The sequence below is a fragment of the Buteo buteo genome, chromosome 13, assembly GCF_964188355.1.
Source record: "Buteo buteo chromosome 13, bButBut1.hap1.1, whole genome shotgun sequence".
Taxonomy (NCBI): domain Eukaryota; kingdom Metazoa; phylum Chordata; class Aves; order Accipitriformes; family Accipitridae; genus Buteo; species Buteo buteo.
The window spans coordinates 34,589,851-34,615,254 of NC_134183.1; the positions used below are offsets into that span (position 1 = coordinate 34,589,851).

The 25,404-nt window shown below is 37.9% G+C and overlaps 1 protein-coding gene across 3 annotated transcripts in view; it reads left to right on the plus strand.

Moving 5' to 3' along the window:
* The window catches only part of TLN2 (talin 2), a 234,034-nt gene that overhangs the window by 125,402 nt on the left and 83,228 nt on the right, over positions 1-25,404 (plus strand). For all 3 annotated transcript variants that reach the window (XM_075045499.1, XM_075045498.1, XM_075045501.1), the window contains exons 8-20: positions 280-407; positions 5,708-5,771; positions 7,919-8,023; positions 9,926-10,081; positions 10,999-11,100; positions 13,570-13,646; positions 15,307-15,487; positions 17,410-17,523; positions 18,188-18,296; positions 18,991-19,199; positions 20,038-20,136; positions 22,949-23,116; positions 24,626-24,920. In XM_075045499.1, coding sequence (XP_074901600.1) covers positions 280-407; positions 5,708-5,771; positions 7,919-8,023; positions 9,926-10,081; positions 10,999-11,100; positions 13,570-13,646; positions 15,307-15,487; positions 17,410-17,523; positions 18,188-18,296; positions 18,991-19,199; positions 20,038-20,136; positions 22,949-23,116; positions 24,626-24,920 — 1,807 coding nt within the window. The remainder of the gene's footprint in view (positions 1-279; positions 408-5,707; positions 5,772-7,918; positions 8,024-9,925; positions 10,082-10,998; positions 11,101-13,569; positions 13,647-15,306; positions 15,488-17,409; positions 17,524-18,187; positions 18,297-18,990; positions 19,200-20,037; positions 20,137-22,948; positions 23,117-24,625; positions 24,921-25,404) is intronic.

The following is a 25,404-nucleotide window of genomic DNA, read 5'->3' on the forward strand; positions in this document are numbered from 1 at the left end:
GTATTTTATATGCACATATGGCAGGAAATAGATGTTGGCTTTTTGATGGAAGTTGTTACAATTGTTGTTTCAATAAGTCTCTGTAGATATTCACCAGAAAATAATCTAGCGCTTTGTTTATTTTGTTAGTCATAAACACATCCAGAATGGAATAATGAAGACATTCAGACAGAAAACTGTGTTGCTGGATTCCTGGGCCATGTTCAAGCTTTCAAGGAATTTCAGAGATGTAATAGTTATTTTGGATGTCCTTGACATGTCTTTGCTTATCTCCTATAGGCTCGTGATGACATTCTGAATGGTTCACATCCTGTCTCCTTTGAGAAGGCCTGCGAATTTGGAGGCTTTCAAGCACAGATCCAGTTTGGACCTCATGTAGAACACAAACACAAACCTGGATTTTTAGAGTAAACACTTCTAACTTCTAAATTCGGGTGACCTCATGTGTAACTAATGTTGAGTTGTTACAGACTAAATGCATTTTAGTACTCCAAGCAGAGGTAATCAAATTCGGTGTGTTTTCTGTAGCAGTCTTCCTGTGAAAGGAGCTTTATTGCACAAATCAGCAACCCCAACTGATGAGGGGACCTTTGGCAATGGCTTATTAGGCAGCACAGGGCACCAGCTCCCCCCCAGGGTGCCAGTTAAGTGTGCAGCTGGATTCCCCAACCACTTGATAATGTGGGAGAACTGGGATTTTGTTCTTCCTTAGAAGTCTACTTCTGCCTGCGTTTAGTAACGTCATGTGTGAATTAAGCATACATCAGTGTATATCACAGATGTTTGATTTGCTAGGAAAGTACACTAATGGAAAGATGCTTTGTCATTTGAATAAAGTTAATATTGCTGTGTGTAGAAGTTAAATTTTTCAAACTTTTTAGTGGCATTAATCACTTGTTCAGATTCACCTTCTCGTGGTATTGTATGAATGGAGATCTAGAATTCTGCTCATCGTTTCAGATATGGACAGGAGTCCTGCTTACAAGTGGCCCATCCTTTAACCTTTATTGCGGTACTTTACCACTATCAGCAGGGCAAGTTTAGTTTGAAATTTAAATGTCCCATTTTTCTACCAATTTTGATTTTCTGATTGGTTTGCCTGCAGCAGAATTAACTGAGAGTCAGAGTCTGAAGAAAAGAATGTAGGAAGGTAAAAGCAAGCTATTTACTGCACAGTCTGTCAAGCCTTGTCTACATATGAGGCTCATAGGTACTTTAATGGGATGCACAAAACAATGGGTGTATACTTGGTTTCTGTCCTGTTCCACTGGGTGAGTGTTTAGTGCTGACTTTTATACTTCCTTTGTGAGCCTGAGTCTGGTTTTTACTATATCTCAGGGAATCACTTTAAAGTGGTGGCTTGCTTTGGAACATGCAATGCTGCAATATTGGTTGTTTAAAACACTTCACTTTTGGAAGATTTTCCTAAAGTAGCAGTTCAGTTATCCAAACAAACCATGTGAAAAAATATCCTTCAGTTCCAATTAATAATCAGCTTTTCTTTGTTCTGTCTGTCTGCTACTGATTGGCCCATGAGCCTCTCCTGATAGGGCTACTGGTGTCTCTAAGAATTATGGGGACCCAGTGTAATAGCTTCAGTGTACTCCTGGTTCTTATTCCCTATAATTGTGACCAGTTATGCAACAATCTTCCTGTGGGATTTGTCCATTGTCTACTTATTCTTCCTTTCTCCTTCCACTCACTCCAGAGTATTCCTGCAGCAAACCATTAGGGTATTACCCCTTGACAAGCTAATGTTGTGTCACAGTAATGATTTCAAGAGTTAGGTGTTCCCAGCAATAGTTGGTTTTAATGTTTAAAGCAATAGTTCCCCACAAACTTAACCAGCAGTTTTTGCAAACTGCTGTGCAGAGTTCAGTTGCTTAAATTTTTCTAGGTTTTTCTAGGTGTTCTACTTGGTCTTTTCAGTGTAAAGTTTTTTTTCTTTTTTTTTCTTTTTCTTTTTTTATTAAGTTCCCATATAGTAACTATGTTTTATAGTGGACTGAAACTGCTGGGTGGCTGATATTTCTGTTTTGTATGCAATGCTAGATAGTTGGAAGTCCATCACAGAATACACAGAATACATCACACATATAAAGTGCATTATCTTTTTTTTTTTTTTTTTATCCTAATAGAAATGAAAGATATAAATAACTGAACTGTATGTTAGAAAGAGGATGTTACTCCAGTGGAAATAATTTAGAACTGGACTTCCAAAATTTAGAACTTAGTTATTTTCTGCAGGGAATTTTCTCTACTGTTGTTTTATTTTCATTTAAATGGGCTTTGAATGTATTAGGATCGAGTCTTCCAGATCACTAAGTGTAATTGCTTGCTGTCCTGGTGTCTAATCAGTTTCATAAAATTAAGGATTTCTGATTTAGAAGTAATTCTCTTTTTGCCCTCTGTAGAGGAGTCTGCTTCAGAACCATAAATCCCTAGTCATTGCCTTCTAATTTCAAGTGTACATGTTTGATGTAGTGTTTTATGCATTTGGCTGTACACAGCCATCATGACAGCCTTATTGTGAAACCTCATGCTTTTGTTTTGTAAGTCTAAACAAGCTAAGTGCTCCTAACTTATTATGAACAATATATATAAATAATGTAGATAAATGCTGATTTCTTTTTTTAATTTTTTTCCCCTGAAAATGCATCTCTCAGCCTTTCAGAAAAAACTTTTTAGGTTTTTTTTCTTCTTGAAACAGAATGAGGTTTTTTTTAAGGTTTCATCCAACTATTTCCTACTCTTTGGTGGATGAACAGTGATTCTTTTCAAGTATGAAAGCAGTTGTGTTTTATGAAAACTGTATGCTGTAGCTTAATACAGCAGTGGAGCGCTGTGCGTTCAGTCACCACTGAAACCTGAACATGCTACAGATTCCCTTAAGGAGAATCTGTCAGCTCATACAGAAAACAGCATGTAACAGAATAGTATTAGTATTTCATAGCATTGTTTTGAAACAGCTTAGCTGAGTTTGCCATGTCTGCAATATGTTTATAGAGAGAAATCTTTTGTACCCTTTTTTGTCATTCATAAATTATTCTTTGCACAAATGAAGATTATTGCCAATATTTTGGTATTGGTTGTTGGAATTTCCTTGAAGCTCATGCCAAAGTAAACTGTGAAAGCTCTTAAACTATCAAATTGCAAGTAGTCTTTCTTCATGCCCTTACTCATACAGCTCAAGTTTTGCATTGCACCTACAGAGGGTACGCTGTGTTTAAATTTGCGGAGAGAATATCTAATAAAGAACTTGTACTATCCATATGCAGATAGGAAAGGAGCACCTAAAACTGCCCACCTCTGCTTTTTATTTCCAAGCACGCTTGGTGACCAATAAGCTCAATTCTTTAATCTAGCTTGTTTTACTGTCTTGAACTGTCTTTTTTCAAGAACACTGGATATACCTTTATGCTAATGAAAAACAACCAATATGTGTTGGCAGTAGTATATTTTTTTTAAGAACTGTGGGACCAAACTCACAGTAAATGAAGTTAAATAAACAGTGCTTGCTGCTAGATGTTATTTTAACTGAGTTCATTGTCCATTGTAATAATGTGTAATTAAAGAAGGCTAAATGATAATATAATCCAGGTGTTTTTGTTAAGTCCATTAAACAAGCTGCTAAATAAAGTGAAACTATTGTTTGTTGCATCATAAAGAAAATATTCTCATTATAGGCAGCATTAAAATAATTTCATTCTGTTTACAACTAGCATTTCACCCTTTCCTTTGAGGTGATACTTGCCTATTGATTGAAAAACAATGGAAGGTGATACAAGGCAAAACTATCTGATCTAATTGCCAGCTACGTGTGCAAGAGTATACCAATTGGTACTTAGTGGACAAAGCACAAAGTTGTCGCCTTAACTTTTGCTGCTTAAGAAGCTCCAAATAACGTTTGCTCAGCAATGTTGTCTTAAAGTGTATATGACTTAACAAAGTAAGTAGACTTGTTTAAAAATGTAATGGTCTTGACAGTTTATCTACATACGGATAGCTGAGAAAATTAACTCTAGTTAATAAAAGATGAGAATTGGAAGTGCATTGATAACTATAATTTTTCTATATAAATCCATTTCCAGAATTAAACTGGGTTTAACTCAGGTTTGGTTGTGGTTTTTTTTTCATTTGCCTTGGAAGTGAATTTTACCAAACTGGTTTGAACCTATGAAATTCTGTATAAAAGTGCCAGTTGTTTCAGAATAAAGGCACCAGCTTTTTATGATAATAAGGACTGTATTCAGTCCTTATCTATAGTCTTTATCTAATTTGCCTTTCCAGCCTTCCCCACCCCACATGTGTCTGTGTAAATAAGTCTTGAGAAGAGATTTCATTATCATGTATTAGTGAAATGTAACTACTGGAGCATTGGAAGGAAAATTTGTTCTTACTTTGATTTATATTGCTTGAGCTTTATGCAAAGAACAAAATTAATTATTTCACTAATGAGAAGTATTTCTGAAGAAAGGACAAAATCCTGATTTAGTCTTTTGAGTTACTTCGTTGTCTGCAATGGCAGGCTTTTGTGTTTCAAAACAAAAAAAGCACACTAAACAAAACAAAAAAACCACAAACACCCATCCCCTCAAACAAAACAAAAAAAAACCCCACAGAACAGCCAAGCAAATTTTTTGCTGATCTTGTTTAAAAAAATCCATCATTCTCAAAACTTGTAACTTTCTATGATAGTAGGTAGTTCTAGCTTTCTGTGTTAATAGTGTGCTTGCTTACTGAATAAATCAAAATGAGGAGGAGATTATCCAGTCGTACTTTTTGTGTGATTCTTAATATTCCGAAGCAGGAGGGATCCTTAGAAACCAATTTTTTGAACTGTGGAAGTTTCTCCAGGCTGAAAATGAACTGTTGAATATATGACATAGTTTCATCAGAGTAGAGTGTTCCAGATGGGAAGGTGCAATCCAGAAAAGAACCGATGTTTGTTAAAGCATGATGTTGATACGTCTTCAAGTTGGGGTGATGTTTGGTTGAGATAAAGAGTTTATTTTATTATACAGCAAGGAGGTACAGGTGAGGTGTTTAAAGATTCTTTCTGACTAAGCTCTATCATGGAGGCTGAACTTGCTTAGTTTACTTTGTATTCTGAGACCCTTAGTATCTGAGTATTACAGATATTAGGACTGTTTATTTATGACTTTGTTTTTGAGATAGTGACTGGTATTGTGTCCACTTAAATGCCTTTGCAGTTTTTCAGTAAAATACTAGTGCTCTAACTTTTCTTATACGACACAGAGGAAGAACTTGGTCCTGCACATCAGTAAATCAAAGTGCTACTGGAAAGACATAGCAGCATCTGAACTCAAACACAGAGCTGGCTTGAGCTTTGATGTCCCCTTCTTCCCCCAGATTACAATGAGTATGTTTGAATTTAGATGTGAACCCCTCTGAACTGCTGAGAGACATCATATAGTTTAAGAATGGAAAGTGACCCAGCTGTTATTTACTTTTGATGACTTTTCAAAACGTAAAAGAGGTATTGCATGGGGATGTAACTAAAGTGTTTTTCTTAATTATGTAAGATATCCTCTTGCTCTCACCCTGCTTAGCCAGTTTTGTTTCATTGTGTAGGTATTTTATGCCCACTTTAGGAAGCTTGGGGGACTTAATGCCAATGAAGGAGCATGGAAAGCATCCTTCCTCAGGAAGACACCATTAACTATGGAATTTTTTTTTTCCTTAGCCTAAAAGAATTCCTGCCTAAAGAATATACCAAACAAAGAGGGGCTGAAAAGAGAATATTTCAGGTAATTGTGAGGCTGAAAAACCTACAATAGTTTCACTTCCTTTGTAAGAAAAATATGAGCTTTCACAGGTGTATACTCTATATATACGCGAATTATATAACTATCAGAAAATCAAGTGTAAAGAATCTGACAGCTTTGCTTTTCTTTCTTCAGCAGATTTATTGTCCTGATCCTTTTTTCTTCACTGATTATTATTCAGTGTACTTTGTTGAAGGGGAGAGAGTGAATATTTGATATTCTTAAGGCCTTTTTTTCAGTTGCATTGAAATGTAAGGATGTGTATTTGTACTAAAATAGAAGCACATTTAGGAAAGCCAGTTTTAATTTCATGTCTTATTGAAGCATGAGCTTCAAGAGTTCTGCTAGCTAACACTGGAGTGCGGTGATGTGTCTGGGAATCACATAGTTGTAAAAGGCTGAAGCAGTTGAGTATAAAATGTACTGATACTGTTGGAAGTGGTCTCAGAGTTTGAGTACTGTAGATGCACTAAATATCTGTGCTTACTGAAGTACATGTCTGGCAATACAGAATAAGTTGAAAAATTCTGAGGTCAATAGCTGAAATCAAGTCACGTGGTTTCTGGAAGGACATACCAATGATCTGTGATCTCACCTTGGGAGATAAGTTGAAGAGCAGGAACAGGTCACATACTTTCCTATGTCTGTTATACTCCCAGTCTAGGAATTCTGTAGCTCAGTCTGTTCTGCCTGGGGTTTGTAGATGAGTATGTCTAACACTTTTCTGTATACCTTTAGCTGGTGGCAGTGATGTTCCAGTTTAAGCAAAAAAAAAAAAAAAAAAAAATTCTTCTGAGTATTGCTATCATGTTATTCATAGCATGTGATTTTTGCCCGTGTCAAATATGATCCATGAGTAGCTTCAATCACTACATACTTCAGTGCGTGGACAAGAAGCTCATCAGTGAGGGCACTGATACTGGGCAAAGATACAACAGCAAGGTAGAATAAGTAAGCTGTCTTTTTGACAAAAATCAGCTGTTTCCCTGAGTTATAAAATTCTTGGGTTTGGCAGGTGATTTTCACCAAATACTCTATCTGCAATGACTACATCTGGGCTCCTTGCTCTTTGGGGATCCTGGTTGTGTTCTCTGTGCTGAACTTGACAGATATGATCGGTCTATGTCCTTAGGATGCAAAAGGGCTTTTGGAGTTGCAGTTGCAACTGCAGTTGCAGTTCCTCCGTGGAACATTGTCGAGATGGTGACTTAAACTGGAGTAGAAGAGTGTTTCCCATGTTCTTGGTGCTCCCCCTGCTGCCATCAGTCAGCACGAAAGTGGTGGCAACCAGCAGATCAGAAGAATGTGAGGGGAAGATGAGGTGTGATAGGGAATCCCACAAACAGGATTTAAATAGCAGGACATCGGGGTAGGATTTTCAGCAGAACGCTCTGGGGTAGCAGAGCAGATGCTGAGAGGAAGTTTGAATACATAATATTGGTAGTTGTCATTACTTACAGGTAATAAAGTTTACTAATGAGTAAATTGTTTAAATTATAAATAGAAATTGAGTTACAAGGCACACCTAGATGACTATTTCAGGATGAACTATTTAGAAAAATCATTGCTTCTTCCTCACCTGTAGAATTCTGTTCATGTGATGGAAAAAATGTGGATAACGGTGCAACTGGTGAAAAAAGCCTATTGGAAGTACCTATAACAGATGAGAAATGGTCAATTACAAGATGTGAGGCTCTCATGAATTGGAAGTTTTGGGCACAAAGCAGGACTAGTCTGTTCCTGGAAAAAAATAGGGGTGCTGGGACTCTTAAATGATTTTTAAAAGCCTGAGCAAAGAGGTGTTAATTGTATGAAACCTAGTGGTGTCAAATAGCAGCAATACCTAGAATTGTAAACTGTTTCACAAGTGGTTTGTGTGTGCTTGATTGGTAACACAGAATGGATGATGGTCGAAGAGGAGCATTCCAGTTGCACAGGTTGTTTATGTTCTCTTATGTGAGGAATTATGGGATATAGTCTTGCTAACATTTCTAGCCAGTATTTTTTCAAATATTCTTATTGTAATGGTTATTAACTAAGCATCCTTAAACAGATAAAAGCTATAGCCTTTTTTGTTTGTTTCCAGAAAGCATTGTTTCTGTCTGAGTTATACTGAACTGTCATTACAGGAGCACAAAAACTGTGGTGAGATGACTGAAATAGAAGCCAAAGTGAAGTATGTGAAGCTAGCCCGTTCCCTGCGGACCTACGGAGTGTCATTTTTTCTTGTTAAGGTATTGTAGATCTTGCTAGGACCGTATTGTACGGTTGGTTATGTATTACCTCAAATTCTGCACTAAGCAAAGGTCAAAGATATACTTTCAGCCTTCTGTCTGAAAGCAGCATTTGGAAAAAAGTGTAAGTTACTACGTGGGACAGGATTATAATTTCAGTTTAGATCCTTGTCATACTGCTACCAGAAAGAAATTTGAGTCTGTCATGATTTAATTTCTTTAAATTGACATTTCTTCTTTTTTCTTCTGATTACCAACAAAGTACTGTCTTCAGAAAAACATTCACAAAGAAGTCATAAGTTGTTCCTGTTTAGAAGTTTAATGATAATGTGAATTGCTGAAAAACTGCACCTGAAGAACAACTTCATCAGCTGCATGATTAATTTCTCTTAATCCTTGCAGTAAAACAGGTCATGGTCTTAAGGCTTTTGAAACAATTTGGTACCAAGATGCTGACATTCTGCTGTGAAAACAGAACTGAAGCATTAGTGCCCGAGTATTCAGTAACCACTGATATAGAATGGAAAGGAGGCTAAACTTAGGCAAATGTTTTCCTTCTTAGGTTCCCACAGTTACAGTACAGAATCTCTGTAGATAGCTGAATATCTATAGGTTGCCTTTTCCTAAAGTACATAGTCATCAAAAAATTCTAGTGAAGCAGATAGAAGATGAAAATAAAATTAAAAATGTGCAGAGGATAATACTATTAATATGGTACGCTTAGAAAGAATTACCTTTCACCTTGCTTCCTTTAAGGGAAAACATCTTGTTAGGCACCATTAATGGAACCTCAAGTCCTTAACAGAGCTGTTGAGCTAAGTTGTGTATTAGAAACTATACTAAAGTTATGGCGTGCAGTTTTCAGTAACTAAAATATTAAAACTAACAAGCATGCACATTTAGAACAAGATGCTAATTCAGTGCGGATTTGTTAACACAATGTAGCTGACCTGTATGGTAAAAGGTAAAAATACCTTTGTATTTTTCATTAGTATCTTGCGCTTTTTTGTCATAGCTTAAAGCAAACAGTAACTGAATCAAGTAACCGTGTCATGAAACTTCTGTTGGAAAGAATAATTGGTCATTTAAAAAGTCTATCAAATGACCTACTACGCAAATAGGAATTGATTCTTTGCTGCCTACATAAATTCAGGGGAATGGGACATGGGGATTCATTTCTATTTTATGATTATATGTAGCAGATAGTTAGTTTGGGCCTATCCTCTGCAACCTTGGAAAACTAAAGAGGCAGAATGTCCAACAAATAAGGAGACATCAGCTAGCAGCATGCAGATTGACCCTGCACCCTTCCTTGTGATGTTTGCATGGGTTAGGATGTTCCCATGGATTGAAAATAACTAAGATTTCAAATCCAAAATATGGGACAAATTATGGCTGTTCTTGCCTAATTGTCAGGCCCAGTGGGCCTTCCTTTCCTTTACCTCTCCAGAAATTTTATAGAGAAATGGTATGGGCAACCTTAACTTCTCAGTCCTCCTGATGCCAGTTCCCCATTCAGGTTCTCTAATCTGGTTTTACAGAGGAAGTCTTGTGTCTAGAAGGAATGCCATCTTGGTTTTTTGGGTTTTTGTTGTTTTTTTAAAGTAACTTCCAGAGATTTGTTAGCACAATCCTTAAAATACTTCTGTTTCCTGTAGGAGGGAGAAGAGGGAGTGTCTTTTGAACTGCATAGTAAAGGTCAAGTAAGGACCAGAGCTTATTAATGTTAATGCATTGTTTGAAAATCACTGTCTGAGACCAGACAAACTGAGCCTGGAGTTTTAAATTGTCCTCATCTGCATGCCAGTTGCTTCCTTTTGTCAGTATATTCCACCATGCTTTTCCTTTTTCCTCTGGCAAGCTCTATTTGAATGAAAAACAATCTTTCACACCTTGTTATAGGAAAAAATGAAAGGCAAAAACAAGTTGGTTCCTCGTTTGCTGGGTGTCACCAAAGACTCAGTGATGCGTGTGGATGAGAAGACCAAGGAAGTGTTGCAGGAATGGCCACTGACAACTGTGAAACGCTGGGCTGCCTCACCTAAAAGCTTCACTCTGGTAGTCTTTTTGTATATATTCAGAGGAAGAAGGATCTATGTGGCAAGGAGAAAGGAAGATGTACTTATAGAACAGTTTCTTTAATGTAACTTGTTCTATCTGTAATTTTCTAGTATTGTATAGAGTCACTGCGTCCTAAACTAATAAACTGACCCATATTGGTGTCTAGGGTCGATCTGTATTTTGATGTTTCTAGATGGACCCGTTCCCCCAAAGTACTGTTTAAATCTTCTCAAAAAACATTGTTTAAATCTGTTCTGTGCCTAACCACTAAAACAGTTAAGAAAACATCATTATTCACACCTGCTTAAACCTTTATGGTGCTTGCCATTCGTAATGCACTTTGTGACTTGCAAGATATGAATAGAAACAAAGCTAGGTGGTTCATTAATACATTTGATTATTATGTATTTAAAGAACTTTCATGAATGTGATGTTTTGTTAATTATTTGGTCCATAAGAGACTACTGCAACAAGAGTATTTTGTATATGAGGAGGTTGTTTAAAGTGGTAGTCAAGAGGCAGAGGCTGGAAAATTATATTCACTTTAATCACTTGCATCTAATTTCCAGTTGCATGGGTGATTATGCTTTAGAATAAAATTCTAAAGAATTTTCTCCATCCTTCAGTGACTGAGTCTGATGAAGTCAGACTAAGTATCTTTTGGTCCTCTGTCATTTCAATTTATGAAATGTCTGTGATTAAGCTGTGAAAAGCATCCTTCCCCTCTCCTCCTTCACCCCCCATATAGACTGGTTTAGAATCTTGGAGCAGTTTCATTTACTGTTGGATATAATAAAATGTCTATACAAATAATTTTAAAACTTGAATTCTCTCACTCATATTTGGTACTGTTTCTTCATTTATTTACCTTCCATTTTTTAAGAGGTTTGACTTTTTTTCCTCTCTTCCTTCAGGATTTTGGTGAATATCAGGAAAGCTATTACTCAGTACAGACCACTGAAGGAGAACAGATCTCTCAATTAATTGCAGGTTATATTGATATCATCCTAAAGAAGGTATAGTATCAAGATGACATGTAGTAAAAATGCAGTAAAAATCACTGTACAGCAGTGCAAAAGCTCAAATGTGTGCAAGCTGCAGTTCTCTTTTTCTCTCATGAAGTCATTGTTGTACCTTATGTTTGGATGTTAATCATTTTTACCTTTAATATAAGCTCTTTTCATTAACTTGAGTGCTTCTAGAAAACATCAAGGCTATTAACTGTAGTGGTAGTATGGGTCAGGCTCAGTACAGCATGCTTGGGCTTTGTTTTTCTGTCTGGAAGGTGAACTGCTGACTATGAGTGTATATGCAGAGGAGAGTCCAAAGCTTCAACTATGGATTTTAAGCTATGGACCAAAGTGGTGAATCAGGTGGAAAGAAATGATCCCCTGGAAGCAGCATTTAAAACTACATTAAGGGCTACACAATTGTCCAGCGACTCTTATATATAATGTATCAAAACTGAGAAAGTTTTGGGGGGGGGAAATATTGCTTTAAAAATATTGTGATCAGTAAAGCAAAGAATTACATCTCAGTTGTGTAGAGAGAGGGATAGAATTCAGTGTTTGTGAAGAGGCCGGACTATCTTGAAACTTGGTTTTATGGACTGTGCCTGGCAGGAGAGAGGAAAGGCCAATATTCATATCCAGCATTCAAAATATTCACTAGTAAATAAGTGCAACAGCAAAAAATACCAGTTTTGCCAATAAGCGTGGAGCTGAATGGTCATACTGTAAGTATGGTTTATAGAAAAGTGAGGTGTTTCAAATAGCACTGGTTGCTCCTTGATAAATTTTTACTTTGTAAAATTCCTTTGTAATTTTTACTTTGTTCAACCAAACTACATCATTATTTGCTGTAATGGAGTTTAATAGTAAAGAAATGACAGAAAGCTAAGCAGCTCAGGAGAATTTATTGCCTTTGTTCATGTGAACACTATAGGATGTAACATGAAGTGTTACGAAATCAGAGGTTGAGGAGGATTGCCAGAATTCATCACAGTACATACCTTTTTTCTCTGAGGCTGTCAGTCTCAGATTTAATAAATGTTAAATAAACTGCAGGTTCCTATAGATGGTTTAAAACTTGATTCTAGCTCTTAAGCTTCAAAAGTAGCTTTGCTTTCTAATGCCAAATGAAAGCAGCCTTTCTGTCTTGATGGAATACAGATGTGCGTATTTCCACTCCCTTCCAGTCCTTTGAATGCTTCTTTACAATTTGCTGACACAGCCAGTTATAAAATGAATGAATTAGTAACAGGTTAAGTGGTAAAACACCCATGATGCTTCATGATGAGTATGAGAAGCATGCCGTTTCTAATTGTTGAGCCTAAGTTATCTCTGTGATGCATGCCTTAAAGTATGATTTGTCACTCTTAGTTGCATAATGTTAATTCTTGATGTGTTTCGTACTGTTCCAACTCATTTGCTCTGGTGTGGATTGGTGGTGTGTTTTTTTCTGCTAAAGTATTATTGGTGCGACACTCCCCACTCCCTCTTGTCCTGCAATTTTAGTGATAGGTCATTAATCAGTTGACAGGAAGCTCTGAACCTGAGGAACTTTTACCATTTTTTAATCTAGGTATGGGGGTTTTTTACTTCATACTAATATGGAAGCAAGGCATAATCTTGACTAGAAATAGGCAGTTTCAGTTCATGCATAAACTCAAAATATAATAGTATGTATACATTCAGACTACAAATCATGTAACAAGGTGGAAAGCAGACAGTATATTTGCACTAGGTCACAAGTAGAAATAGATTGGTTTTACAAGGCAGTACTTTTATGGTAGTTTCCTGTTTCTAGTGATTTAGACTTCTTCCCCTTGTGTATATTCACCTCCCTTATACCACTATAAAAAACTGCCTCAAAAAGTCAGATGTGCAGACTGTCCAGAGGTTTGAAGTAACTATGGTAATATAACTTGGATACAGTATTAAATTTATCATCTTTACTATGGATATGTATTTCATAGTGGTAGGTAGCACCACGTAGTAACATTTCAGGATGCTAAGTATGACTTGTAGCTGAGGTCTAGTTAATTGAGTCAGTCTGATGTTCCTGAGTTAGAAGAGAATGGGAAAGGGGATGGTACATGTCCTTTCTGTGCCCAGATTTGCTGTTGTTGCATATCACTCGGTCTTTAGAACTTTTTTTTTTCTGTGAGAAAAGACAGTATCTCAGCACTTTCTCTTTACCTTTGTTCAAAAAGGCACCAATAGGCTTTTTTCCTTTATGCACTCCATCTGCCAGGGCTTAGAACCTGGTCTGTTAGATGCTGAAGGGCACCTCTTCTGAGGTGGAGGTTATGTTGTCACACTACCAAAATGCATGGTGTTCAGCACTGGACAAGACTCTGCAGATTATTTGACTAAGCTTCTGATAAATGGCAAGGAAATGGTGGAGAGAAAGCAAAAAGCAACACACATTGTTTAACTTTTTTCTTTTTCTTCCCCCCCCCCCCCCCCCCCTCCCCCCTCCAGAAACAAAGTAAAGATAGATTTGGGCTTGAAGGTGATGAGGAATCAACCATGTTGGAAGAATCTGTTTCACCTAAGAAGTGAGTGTATACAACAGGAGGAAATGCTCTTTATTTAAGAGTGAGACCTTTTGGCTGTGGCAGCTTTTTTCAAATGAAATAGTATAGTTATTACTGTTAAAGAATTATTTTCTACAGAGTATTTCAATAGAAGGAAGTACTATCCCCAGGCAATTCATCAGGCTACTAGCTTCATTCAAGGATTGAAGAGCAGGTATTTGTCACAAAATTGTTGGTTAAGGCAACCAGCAGTAGTACCAGTTTGAGGTAACTTGACCCTTGAACAAAGGAACTCAGGCTGCAATTCAGTAAAATGCTGGGGGTTGGGGGGCAGTAATGATGCAGAGCTGAAAATGATGTATTAGATTTTTGATCTTCATGCAAACACTTAGGAATTAAAATGTTTTAGTTGCTTGTGTTGGCTAGGTCCATGGTTTCCAGTAAATTTGACTGCTGTCAGTTTAATTGTACACAATCATGAACAGAGCTGGCTTATTTCACCAAACCACTTTAGACAAACCAATTAGATGTGTGGCATGTGTAAAGGTAAGGTTTTGGTACTAGTAGGTCAGGCTAGGGTTCTGATGGGAGAGTAACTGAATATAGCAAAAAGCATAACTGTAGAGCTGGCCATAGTCTTGAAAAGGAATATTAAATCTTTTGTTGCGGTGAAGGAATAGAAATAGGTTTGTGACATTATAAGGTGTAATGAGCCACTCAAGTCTCCTCTTGGAACTCTGAGGATGGCAGCGTCAGCAGTGTGTATGTGGAAAGTCTGATTTATTGTTAAACATACGATTTATAGGAGATAAACTTGTTAGATATTTAATCTGGCTGCCTGTGAAATTTCAACTTTTGGCAGATCATGCATGTTCAGATGTGCTTTCTTTTGACATCGCCCTTTCCAAATCACTTCCAGAATATACTGTCAGCTAAGTGCTGTGCAGAGAGGCCCAAAACTTGTAATTGATGAATACAAGATTTTTCACAATTGAAATTTCTTTTTTCCCCAGCAGAGTGTTGCTGTTAAAGCCAGAACTTCTGTCAATGCTTCTAACTGTTAAAGCTTGAACCATTTTTAAATATGAGCAGTATATCTGACAAAGTGGTTCATGACTGTGGATGACAATAACTTTATTAATTCTGAAAGTATCCTGCTTCCAAGCCCATTATCTGATAGGCTGCCAGATCATTAGCAAGTACTGTGTATACATGTGTGTATAAAGAAGGAAGAGTGAATGTTAGTTTTTATCCCAAATCTAGGGATTGCTTGCAAAAGGCACCTCCACAGGGTTCATGCTTCTATTTTCTATTGATCAGCCTATGATACAACTGAAACAAAGCAGTTATGCCATAAACCTTGTTCCGGTTCTGTCTGTCATGCATGTTATAGGAGTAAAGCTATTGTACCATGTAGACCAGAACTGCACATTGCCTTCTTTCCTTGGTGCCTGCTCATTAGTGCTATTAATATTTAATCTGCCAAAAACCCCAGATTAGTTTTTTTCTAGCATGTTAGAAAATGGTTAGAAAGAAAAACGGTAAAATTTAAATTTTCCAGCTTCTCTGAATGTCATGAAATGCAATTTAAAATCCTAAAGGAAGAACATCTGGCAGAACTTGATTTGCAGGAGCTAACTAATTCTCTCTCTGTTGGATTTTTTTTTTTTTTTTTTTTTAGATCTACCATCTTGCAGCAGCAGTTCAACCGAACCGGGAAGGTGGAGCATGGCTCTGTGGCACTACCAGCTGTTATGCGTTCAGGGTCCAGTGGCCCAGAGACTTTCAACATTGGCATCATGCCTTCTCCGCAGCAGCAAGTCACAGTTGGTCAGATGCACAGAGGACATATGCCCCCGCTTGTGAGAAACCTCCTTGTTTTGTATTTGAAACTTTTTTTGCATTTGAAACTTGTCTGTGCCACAAGTAGTCAGAAAGAGCATGTTATACATAGTACTAAGAGCAGGAGGAGGATATAGAGTGTGACTTCCCGGCTGTCCTACTGAATATAAGTTTTGAGCATCCCTAAAATATTTAGGGTATCACATTTTGACTTATTTCCTCATTTTCTTTAAAGCTGGCTCTTCCAGCCTTCTCTTTACTTCTCAGTAGTTAAACTAGTATTCAAGGGTTAGGAAAAAAGGTTAAAAGACTAGCAAAAGTAAGCAATTTTAAGAAAAAGGCTTACACTTAGCTTATCACTAGCCCACCAATTTAGAATTTTTTAGCAGGCTTAAAATTGATGCTGAGTTTTCTCATTTAAATTAAAAGACTATCAAAAACCCTAAACAGGCTGTAGAGAATATAATCAGTGCTTAAGGTCATGACGTACCACTAGAAGTGTAGTATGCATAGTGGGTTGACCTTGGCTGCTTGCCAAATACCTGCCCAGCTGCTCTGTCACTCCTGCTCCTCAATAAGCTGGGGGCTGGGGGTGGGAAAGAAGACAGAAATTCTTTATCACAACATAGGTTGAGATAAAGACAGGGAGATCACTAATTACCTTCAAGGGCAAAACAGACTCAATTTGGGGAAAACTAATTTAATTTATTGTCAATCAAAATAGAGTTGGTTGGTGAGAAACTGACAAAAACTAAAACACCTTCCTGCCACCTCCGTTTTTTCCCAGGCTCAACCTCAATCCTTCATTTCTGATTATTCTACTCCCTGCTCCCAAGTGGTCAATTGGCAGCCCCTCTCCACTGCTCCTTCCTCCTCACGCTTTTCCCCAACTCCAGCATGGGTCCTTCCTATGGGCTGCAGTTCTTCAGGATAAACTGGCTCCAGTGGGGGTCCCCTATGATCTGCAGTTCCTTTCAGGAGAGCCTGCTCCAGCGTGGGTCCTCCACAGACTGCCGTTTCTGCCAAGACCCTGCTCCAGCGTGGGCTCTCCATAGGCTATAGTTTCTTTCAGGGAAATATCCACCTGCTGCAGTGTGGGGTCCTCTGTGGGCTTGCAGGGTGGATATCTGCTCTGGCATGGCCCTCTTCACAGGCTGCGGGGAAATACCTGCTCCACTGTGGTCTCTCCTGCAGGCTGCTGGGGAATCTCTGCTCTGCACCTCATCTGCAACTTTCTCAGACATTTGTGTTTGCAGGGTGGTTTCTTGAATTTTTTTTTTTTCCCCTCGCCACCATGTGTTGTTTTGCCCTTTCTTACCAATGTTTTCCCAGAGGTGCCACCATCTTGGCTGCTGGGCTCAGTTGTGTCCTGTGGTGGGTCTGTTGGAGCCATCTAGAACCAGCTGTGCCTGGCATGGGTCAGCCCCTGGCCTCTTCTCACAGAGGCCACCCCTGCAGCCAAAATCTTGCCACAGACACCCAATACAGATAGCCATTCTGCTCTGCCTAAACCCTTCGGTTTTCTGTTAGCTTATGCATATTGATGGCAATTGAGTTGTTATAGGTTTGTCCTGTTCCAGGAAATCAATAATGATATCCTAGAAGCAATTTCAGTTTTCATGTTCATGTTCCTAGAATGCAAGTCAGTAAGAGCTTGGTGGTTTTGTTGTGTGTCTGTTGGGCATTTTTTGATCTTGGAAAGTTCAGCATTTTATAAATGTATGCAAGTACAGAGGAGTATAAAATGACAGAGGCAGAATAAGACTGTGTGAGAGGCATGTTAGAGGGCTCTCCATTGCACCAGGGAAAAGCTAGCTATCTGAAATGGCCTGGTGTGATTGTTGGATTGTTGTCACTCACTGTCTCTTCGTGCATATGTAGCATCTGCCTGAAGTGCCATTTGGAACCTAGCACACAGCCATTTCCTTGTTTTGCCTTTCAGACCTCAGCTCAGCAGGCCTTGATGGGGACTATTAATACCAGTATGCATGCTGTTCAACAGGCACAAGCTGACCTCAGTGAAGTTGATAACCTGCCACCTTTAGGGCAGGACATGGTGAGTTTCTCTAATCCCTCTTAGAAATGGATCTTAACGCTTTGGGGTGTTTACAGATCAGTTTAGTCATTGTCCCTGGGTCTAAAGTAGTATCACTAAAGCTTTTAAAATGAGATTAAAAAATCTGTGCTCTCTTTAAGGAATTCATATACAGTGTTCCACCTCACTCTAATCAGTCTTCTGAGGTTAGATGTAGCAGACTTCCTTCCATAACCATGTCTGGAATCCTATTTGTTTCATATGCCTATGTACAATTAAATGCAAACTATGGGCAATATTTATGGTGGGAGTGACTGCCTTCCAGACACTTGAAAAATAAGAACAAAATATGATTCGGTTTCCCTGATCCAGGTTATGGCAGGAGGACAGATCAAGAGACTGTTGTTTATGGGGGACTGTCAGTCAAGAGTGTTTAGCCTAGCCTTCATGAATGCACTGTTTATGGCCTTTACCTTAAAAGGGCAGCTGTTGAAATGTGATAGCAATTCTGTAGTGAAGATTCAGCAAAAGAAAATGCTTGCTTTCATATTTCACTTTAAAGGCTTGGTTGTTGTCCTCTGTTTCACTTTTAAAGGTTCATGAAGGAACGAGAGATTTACATAGTATCTCCTCTTACAGAACCTCACTGCAATCCTTAATTCTTGTTTTTGTTATTACTCTTCAGGCATCAAGAGTATGGGTTCAGAACAAGGTTGATGAATCAAAACACGAAATACACTCCCAGGTTGATGCTATCACTGCAGGAACTGCATCTGTTGTTAACCTTACAGCAGGTAAATTTCAAAGGGAAGGATTTCCTTGCAGTCTCCTAGTTATTTATCAGTCTAATTTAAGTAACATAGGGACTGAGTGTGGGGCAGCTGGAGAAAAATTTACTTCAAATTACCCCAATAGCTAAGTGCATTGATGTGCGGAACAAGTTTTCTGTCCCTCCCAACACAATTTTTGTATCTTCAATTTATCCCTTACACTAAAGCTACAACCATTGATGAAGATAAAATGTAGCTTGCTTATTCAACAAAGTAGAGGGTGTTTGCAAGGTTGCTACAAAAATGCATTATTGATCTGACAGTTGTTAGAGAGAGATTGTGTTTATTGACAGTGTTCTTTTCTTCAGCAAATTACAGGTTGATATACCTGTGAGTGGCTTAAAAGGGACAATACTGTATTACCTTGGGTTCTTCCAATGTTGAAAGATAGCTGAAACTGTGGACTTCTTAGCAAATTGCATTGAATGAAGAGAAATTCTATTAAAAGATAAATTATTGTAGAAGAAATAACGTAGGAATTGGAAAAATTATAGCAGTCTAATTATTTTAAACTGACAATAAAATTACTTCATAGGTATTACTTGGCTATCTTGAAATGTCTCTTTTTTTCTCTCATGAGTGTAGCTCGTGGTAGCTGCCTCTTTTTCCCTTTTAACCACTAAAGCATTCTGATAATGAAAAAACATTTGCTCTACAGGGGACCCAGTTGACACTGATTACACTGCTGTGGGATGTGCAATTACAACCATCTCTTCCAACCTCACCGAGATGTCTAAAGGTGTGAAACTGCTTGCTGCTCTCATGGATGATGAAGTTGGAAGTGGAGAAGACCTCTTGAAAGCTGCTCGAACATTGGCTAGTGCTGTCTCAGACTTGCTGAAGGCTGTGCAACCTACTTCAGGAGAGGTGGGTAGATGAAAACTGTACAAGTTCCCTCTTTGAAGTGCATAGCTTTGGCTTTTTTGAGAAATGTTAGCTTCTAAGCCTTACCTGCTCAGTGCCACAAAGTCCCCTGTGCAAGCAGTTCTTTTGACTACTACTTATTCCTTCATCTGTCTCTGTCTTTATGCCTTGTAAGTCTTGCACCTTGATATTAGAATGTTCTGTGTTATATGCAGAGGCTAATTGATTTGTGTAATAAATAGTTAATTTATCTGGGTACTGTATTCTCTTTTAGAAACAAATTTCAAACAGTACTATGACTCAGTTTAATAGGAAGTGGAGAGATGCTCATGATTTTTTTTATTTACTATCTTTGTCTACTTTTGACATATAAAATGAGAATTTAATCCCTCTGTTGTAGTTTTCCAGAAATGAGTAGTACTGAGCAGGATAGACTATATTGATCAGTTTGTTACTTGTTGGAGTCTGCAGCCAGTTTGCCTTACATCTCTTATCTTCAGTTATTTATGTTTTGAAGAACATGAAATCTGATGTTTCATATCAGTTGGCATATTGACTATCCATCCTTAATTATCCTTGGAGTTATTACAGCAATGTCTATTCAAGTTCTTCAAAGTTCTTTACACATTCTCTGGGAACACTTTAGATGAAACCCCTGAATTATGGATGTGCAGTTGTGCATGTGGAAAAGTAAAGAATTTTCCAAAGTATTTCTGTTGTGTAATTTTATTTTAACCACGTATTGATTGCACGCTAGTGCAGAAGTTCCTTGAGCAAATACAGAATTCAAGTAAAACTCATTTTCTTTGAATTAATGTATTTCACCATTACATTTTTCTAGCCTCGACAGACAGTTTTGACTGCAGCTGGAAGCATTGGGCAAGCAAGCGGGGAGCTACTGAGACAAATTGGAGAAAATGAAACAGATGAAAGGTTCCAGGTAATGAGGGGGTTGCTTGTCACTGTCAGAACTGTGCAGCTTTCTAATGAGGAGGCAACTGCATAAAACCAGGCTTCCCAAAGTGCAGTTAGAAAATGCTAGATTTTGAAGTTTCTCAATGCTAATTGAGGTTAATCCATTATGAAATTCCTTTTAATTACACAATCACAGAGTGCTGATTTCATAGGAACCCCTACTTCGTTCTGTGTATCGTATAGATGCTTTTTTGCCTCATGGAGAGCCGTTTGCACTGTACTCCCCTCTGTTTAAAATGCATGGCTCATGCTATTTGCATACTGGTCAGACTCTTACTTTCAAATTCTACTCTGGTTTTTACATTTACCACTACGTTCATCACTGGCTACTTTTATGGTGACTTTCAGTACCTCAGTATTGCACAGATAATATCTTTTATAGCTTTCTTGTAGGATGTGGAACTGTCATTCCATTTTACAGATGGAAAATTTGGCATGGAAGTCCGGAGATTTGCTAATTTGAAATACCCTTTGACTTGTTGATCTCTCACATTCTTGGCATTGTGTCACACTAGATGTTTGAATCACAGTTCCCCTTTGCTTCAGTTGCAACAGAGTGCAAGTTATATCACATAGTGCCAAGTTAGACTCAGAAAATAAGGAACAGCAAACAAAATATTTTTAAAAACTCTGCCTATCTTCACTAAGTACACTGTAGGGTTTAGGGTTTATTTCCGCGGGGTCCGGACGATAGAACACCAATATGATGATTAAAGTCGCCCGTTTATTGAGCCTAGCTGATCATTCTTATACAGTTCTCTAAGTTGTTTAGAAACTCTGATTGGTTGCTGCATGCAAGCATTTGGTGTCCACGCGCACAAGCATAAACGGTGATTGGTTACATCGGTACTGTCCACGCGCACAAACGTAAGATAAAGTTAGTTATACCCGCTCTGTACACGCGCATAAACACAGGACATAATTGGTTGTATTAATTAGAGCATGCAAGACTTGTCTTAGTCCAATTGGTCAAGATAAGCCCCTGAATTGAGGTTGTTTGTGCCAAGTTCCCTTTATCGTGGAATGTGCACCTGTGTTTTTTTTATTGGGATCTTTCTTCTTCTATCTTCTTGTTTATTCTGTTCAAGGCCTTCTAAAGGTGTCTGGAATGCTCTTGTGACCATGAGCTACTTTTAGGCCCAATAACTAAGTTCCCTATAACTGAACCCTACAGTACACCACATCAGATACAAGACTATAATTGAGTTTTCCAGGGTGACATGCATAGTCTTAATCAATTGTTCTGAATGCCATAGGGATTTTGTGGGAAGCAGTGTATTAAAACTTGCACATGCACACAGACAACTTCAATCCTTACCCTTCCTTGTGTTTCACTGTCTTTGCAAGCTAATGACCTATTATGCCATATATTTATGAAGAATGAATGAATGTTTATTAATAAACAATGAGTATTTCTCCTCATTAAATACAGTGGTTTTCACATAAGAGTTTGCTGTGTCTGTATGTATGCATGTAAACCAAAATTCTACACAACCTTTTGGTAAACTGAGTAGAAGAAAATTATTATATTACGACCATAATTTCCTTAAGATTATTTGAATTATCAAATCATAATGCCTGTATGACTTAATAACGGTGTTAGCTATTAGCAGTTTAAAACCGTTGTTCCTAAATGCTCTGTTAAAAACATGTTTGGATTTTTTTCACTTAATGCCAAGAACAGGTTTGCACCAGAACCAAGGGGAAGTAATTTATAGCAACAGATAGATCTCTGGAATGCACTGTATGCAAGATGTCTGCTAATATAACTTACAGGCTATTTGAAACACTTGATCCACTAGTAAATCTGTCTGCAAGTTTCATCAGAGTTCTCATTTGTATTCCTAGTTGAGTATGTATTGCAGCCCTCTCTTTCTTGGCTAAGAGAAGGAACCTAAACATTCTGATAAGTGCTATGGAGTGTTGGAGAAGGTGGGTAAGGAGAAGGATGGTTTATCATGCCTTCATATCCTTAAAAACAAAATGAAAACTAGTGTTCTTAATTTTTTAAATCCAAGGTTTTCTTTCTGCTCTGAAGTTAAAATTATGCGTATCTGTAGTATCTTTTTACAGGAAAGCCAGGTCATTTTAACAGTATAGGCATTAGGAAGGAAGAAATTTTCTGAACTTCTTCATTGCAGGAATTAACACATGAGCATGTTTTAATTTTGCAGTTTCAGAGTTAACTAAATTATTTTTGTACAAGGGAAAGTTCTGGAATAAAGACCTGTTTTGAGTTATATTGTGGAGCAGTAATTTATAGGGTGATATTTACATCATGGACGAGGAAATATTGTGGTTGGAAATGGCATTTTCAAAAATGGAGTGGCAGTTGTCATTACTGTTAAGCACAATGAAGTACTTGAATTTAGTATTAACTCAAGTACTGTCTGTCCTCAGCAGTTTGCTCCCTGAAGTTGTCATCTTTATTGCAGATATTTATCACATGTTTAATGGTGAACTCCAGATGTTTTTATACTAATAGTGTATTCTCAGGAAGTGAAGATTGTTCTTATGGACCCTGAGCCAGTTCAAAATTTGACAGTCCGTACTCATTCAGTCCAGTAACTTGATAATGTAGATAGAGAAATGGTTGTACCGAGACCAGAAAACTGTTGAGTTTTCTGAGTAATAGTAATGTCTACTGCTTTACATGAAACAAAATGTTTAACTTTTGATACAAGAGAACTTCTTACCTTCAGGAGATTTATCTTAATATAAACAAAGTATATACTTTTTTTGTTCGTAAGACTGAGTTTTCCCTTTATTTTAACCAGGATGTTCTGATGAGTCTGGCCAAAGCTGTTGCAAATGCTGCTGCCATGTTAGTGCTGAAGGCCAAGAATGTAGCACAGGTGGCTGAGGATACAGTCCTGCAGAACAGGGTCATTGCTGCTGCTACACAGTGTGCACTCTCTACTTCCCAGCTTGTGGCTTGTGCAAAGGTGAGGCTAACAATGTTCGTGAGGTGGCAAGGCATCGTTTCAAGTGTATGCTATTATGTATTTCCAACAGTCTCAGACAACATACTGTGTTAATATCATAGATCTATATTTATGCAATATCAAAGTCGTTGATTAATAAATTGTCACCCATAACAGTGGCAATCGGGAGCCCAGAGGATGTGAGGTGTTGCTGTAATCTCCAAAGAAGGTTCCACAGATAAGAGCCCATCTGATTGGTTACTAATACTGATAAAATAAAAAACTAAAAAATATTAGTTCAAGAAGCACAGCTTGTCTGGGGGATTATGTAAGTTTTCTAATAAAGCCTAGTATTAGGATGGGTTCACCTCATCTAAAGCTAAATAATTAAAAGCTGGTATTCTTGCTGAAAATAAAATCTAGTTGGTGATCATTGATTTTAAATACATTTGCACTAATTTACAGTAGCCAAGTCATTGTAATAGATCCATTGCTTTTGGCCAAGTACTGATTTTTAGTCTAGGCAAATTACAAAGGAGTTGAGATCAGACCTCAAATTCTGAAGTCTGCAATTGGAGCATTACATCTTCTGCAGCCTTTTTTGTCTTAAAAATAAATAAATAAAGTATTTAATTTTAAAAATTAAACAGTTTGCATTTCCTACTTGGATGCTGCTTTTGAAGTCTGCAGTGTCATCTTTTGCAGGGAAATGGGTATTCAACTGTTGTGAAACATCCAGAAGGTTTATATTAAAATTGATAGCCAATATTAGGTATTAAATTTTCAATGTTTTCTACTTTATTTCTCTGGCTGGAAGGGCTTTTTGTAATGCATATATATGAATTTTCATTATTTGGACTTGATGTTCATACTGCCTGTGAATTTCTTCAATATGGCATAAGACCCGCAGTGGCATTCTGTTTTCCTCATAAGATATGCACAGTTTTCCATTGCTAAAAGCTGTCCTGATATGCCTGAATAAAATGGGGGAGTATTGTTTGTTTCTAATCTGTAGATTACAGAGTTTATTACTTGTCTTGTGGCTTCAGAAGGAGAAGGTTGTTTGGCTTGTGCCAAGCACTACTTTTATTTAAACAAACAAACAAAAGGCTGATATAAGAAGGCTTTACAAGACCAATTCTAGTTAAGATCTAATTTTATTTGGAATTCCCGGGTACAGGATTCTGCCAGTGGACGCAGTTACTCTGGAGGAGTTTGGCCCATGCCTGCCCTCCAGAACTACTGTCTGGTGTTTTCTCAGTTGAGTAGCTGCTGAAGAAGCATGAAACAAGGTGGGGGCCTCCATTCTCAGAATCTAACTAGATATTAAATTAACAATATGCAGAGCCCAGATTCCTAATCTAGATATCTGAAACTACCTATTTAAATACTCCCTTTCAGGGTTTTTTGTCTAGGGAAAACAGTTAAGTTAAAAATGAAACATCTACTGCAGTAGCTTTTAACTTGTTAGTAGCTAGGAAATTTGCAAATAAGCCTTTTCTGAATGCTTTGTGTTCTTTCCCCACGCAGGTTGTGAGTCCCACCATCAGCTCTCCAGTGTGTCAGGAGCAGCTGATTGAGGCAGGGAAACTGGTAGACCGTTCAGTGGAGAACTGTGTGAGGGCCTGCCAGGCTGCCACAGATGACACTGAGTTACTGAAGCAGGTCAGTGCAGCTGCCAGCATTGTCAGCCAAGCCCTGAATGACCTCTTGCAGCATGTCCGCCAGTTTGCGAGCAGGGGAGAGCCCATTGGACGCTATGACCAAGCTACTGATACCATCATGTGTGTCACAGAGAGTATTTTCAGTTCGATGGGAGATGCTGGTAAGTTTCTCTAATGGACAGCAGCTTTCCACAATTCAGAGGTGTGCACATTTCAAATAATGCAAGTAAAAAACTTTCTCTGAAGTGTACTGTGCTTCTAGGCTAGTGCTGTCATGATGGGTAGTCATTCAAACCATAATATTAAATCAGCAAAATGGACATAGCTGTGTGCTAGATAGAATTAACATTCTGTGAAAACAATCAATATCATGCTAAAGAATCACTGTAATATTTTTTCTGTTTTCTATCACTGTTTGACTTCACAGAATTGTGTAGCAATTTCTCCTCTCCAAACACAAAGACAGGTATCTGGGTGAATACTTCCCAGTGATTGATTTTATTAGCATAGATTTTGTTGTAGGTTTTGAAACTTACTTCTGCTTCTTCCTGTGATACTTGTAAATGTGCAGCTTCTAGAACCAACCTGTGGTGGGTTGACCCTAGTTGGATGCCAGGTGCCCACCAAAGCCACTCTATCACTCCC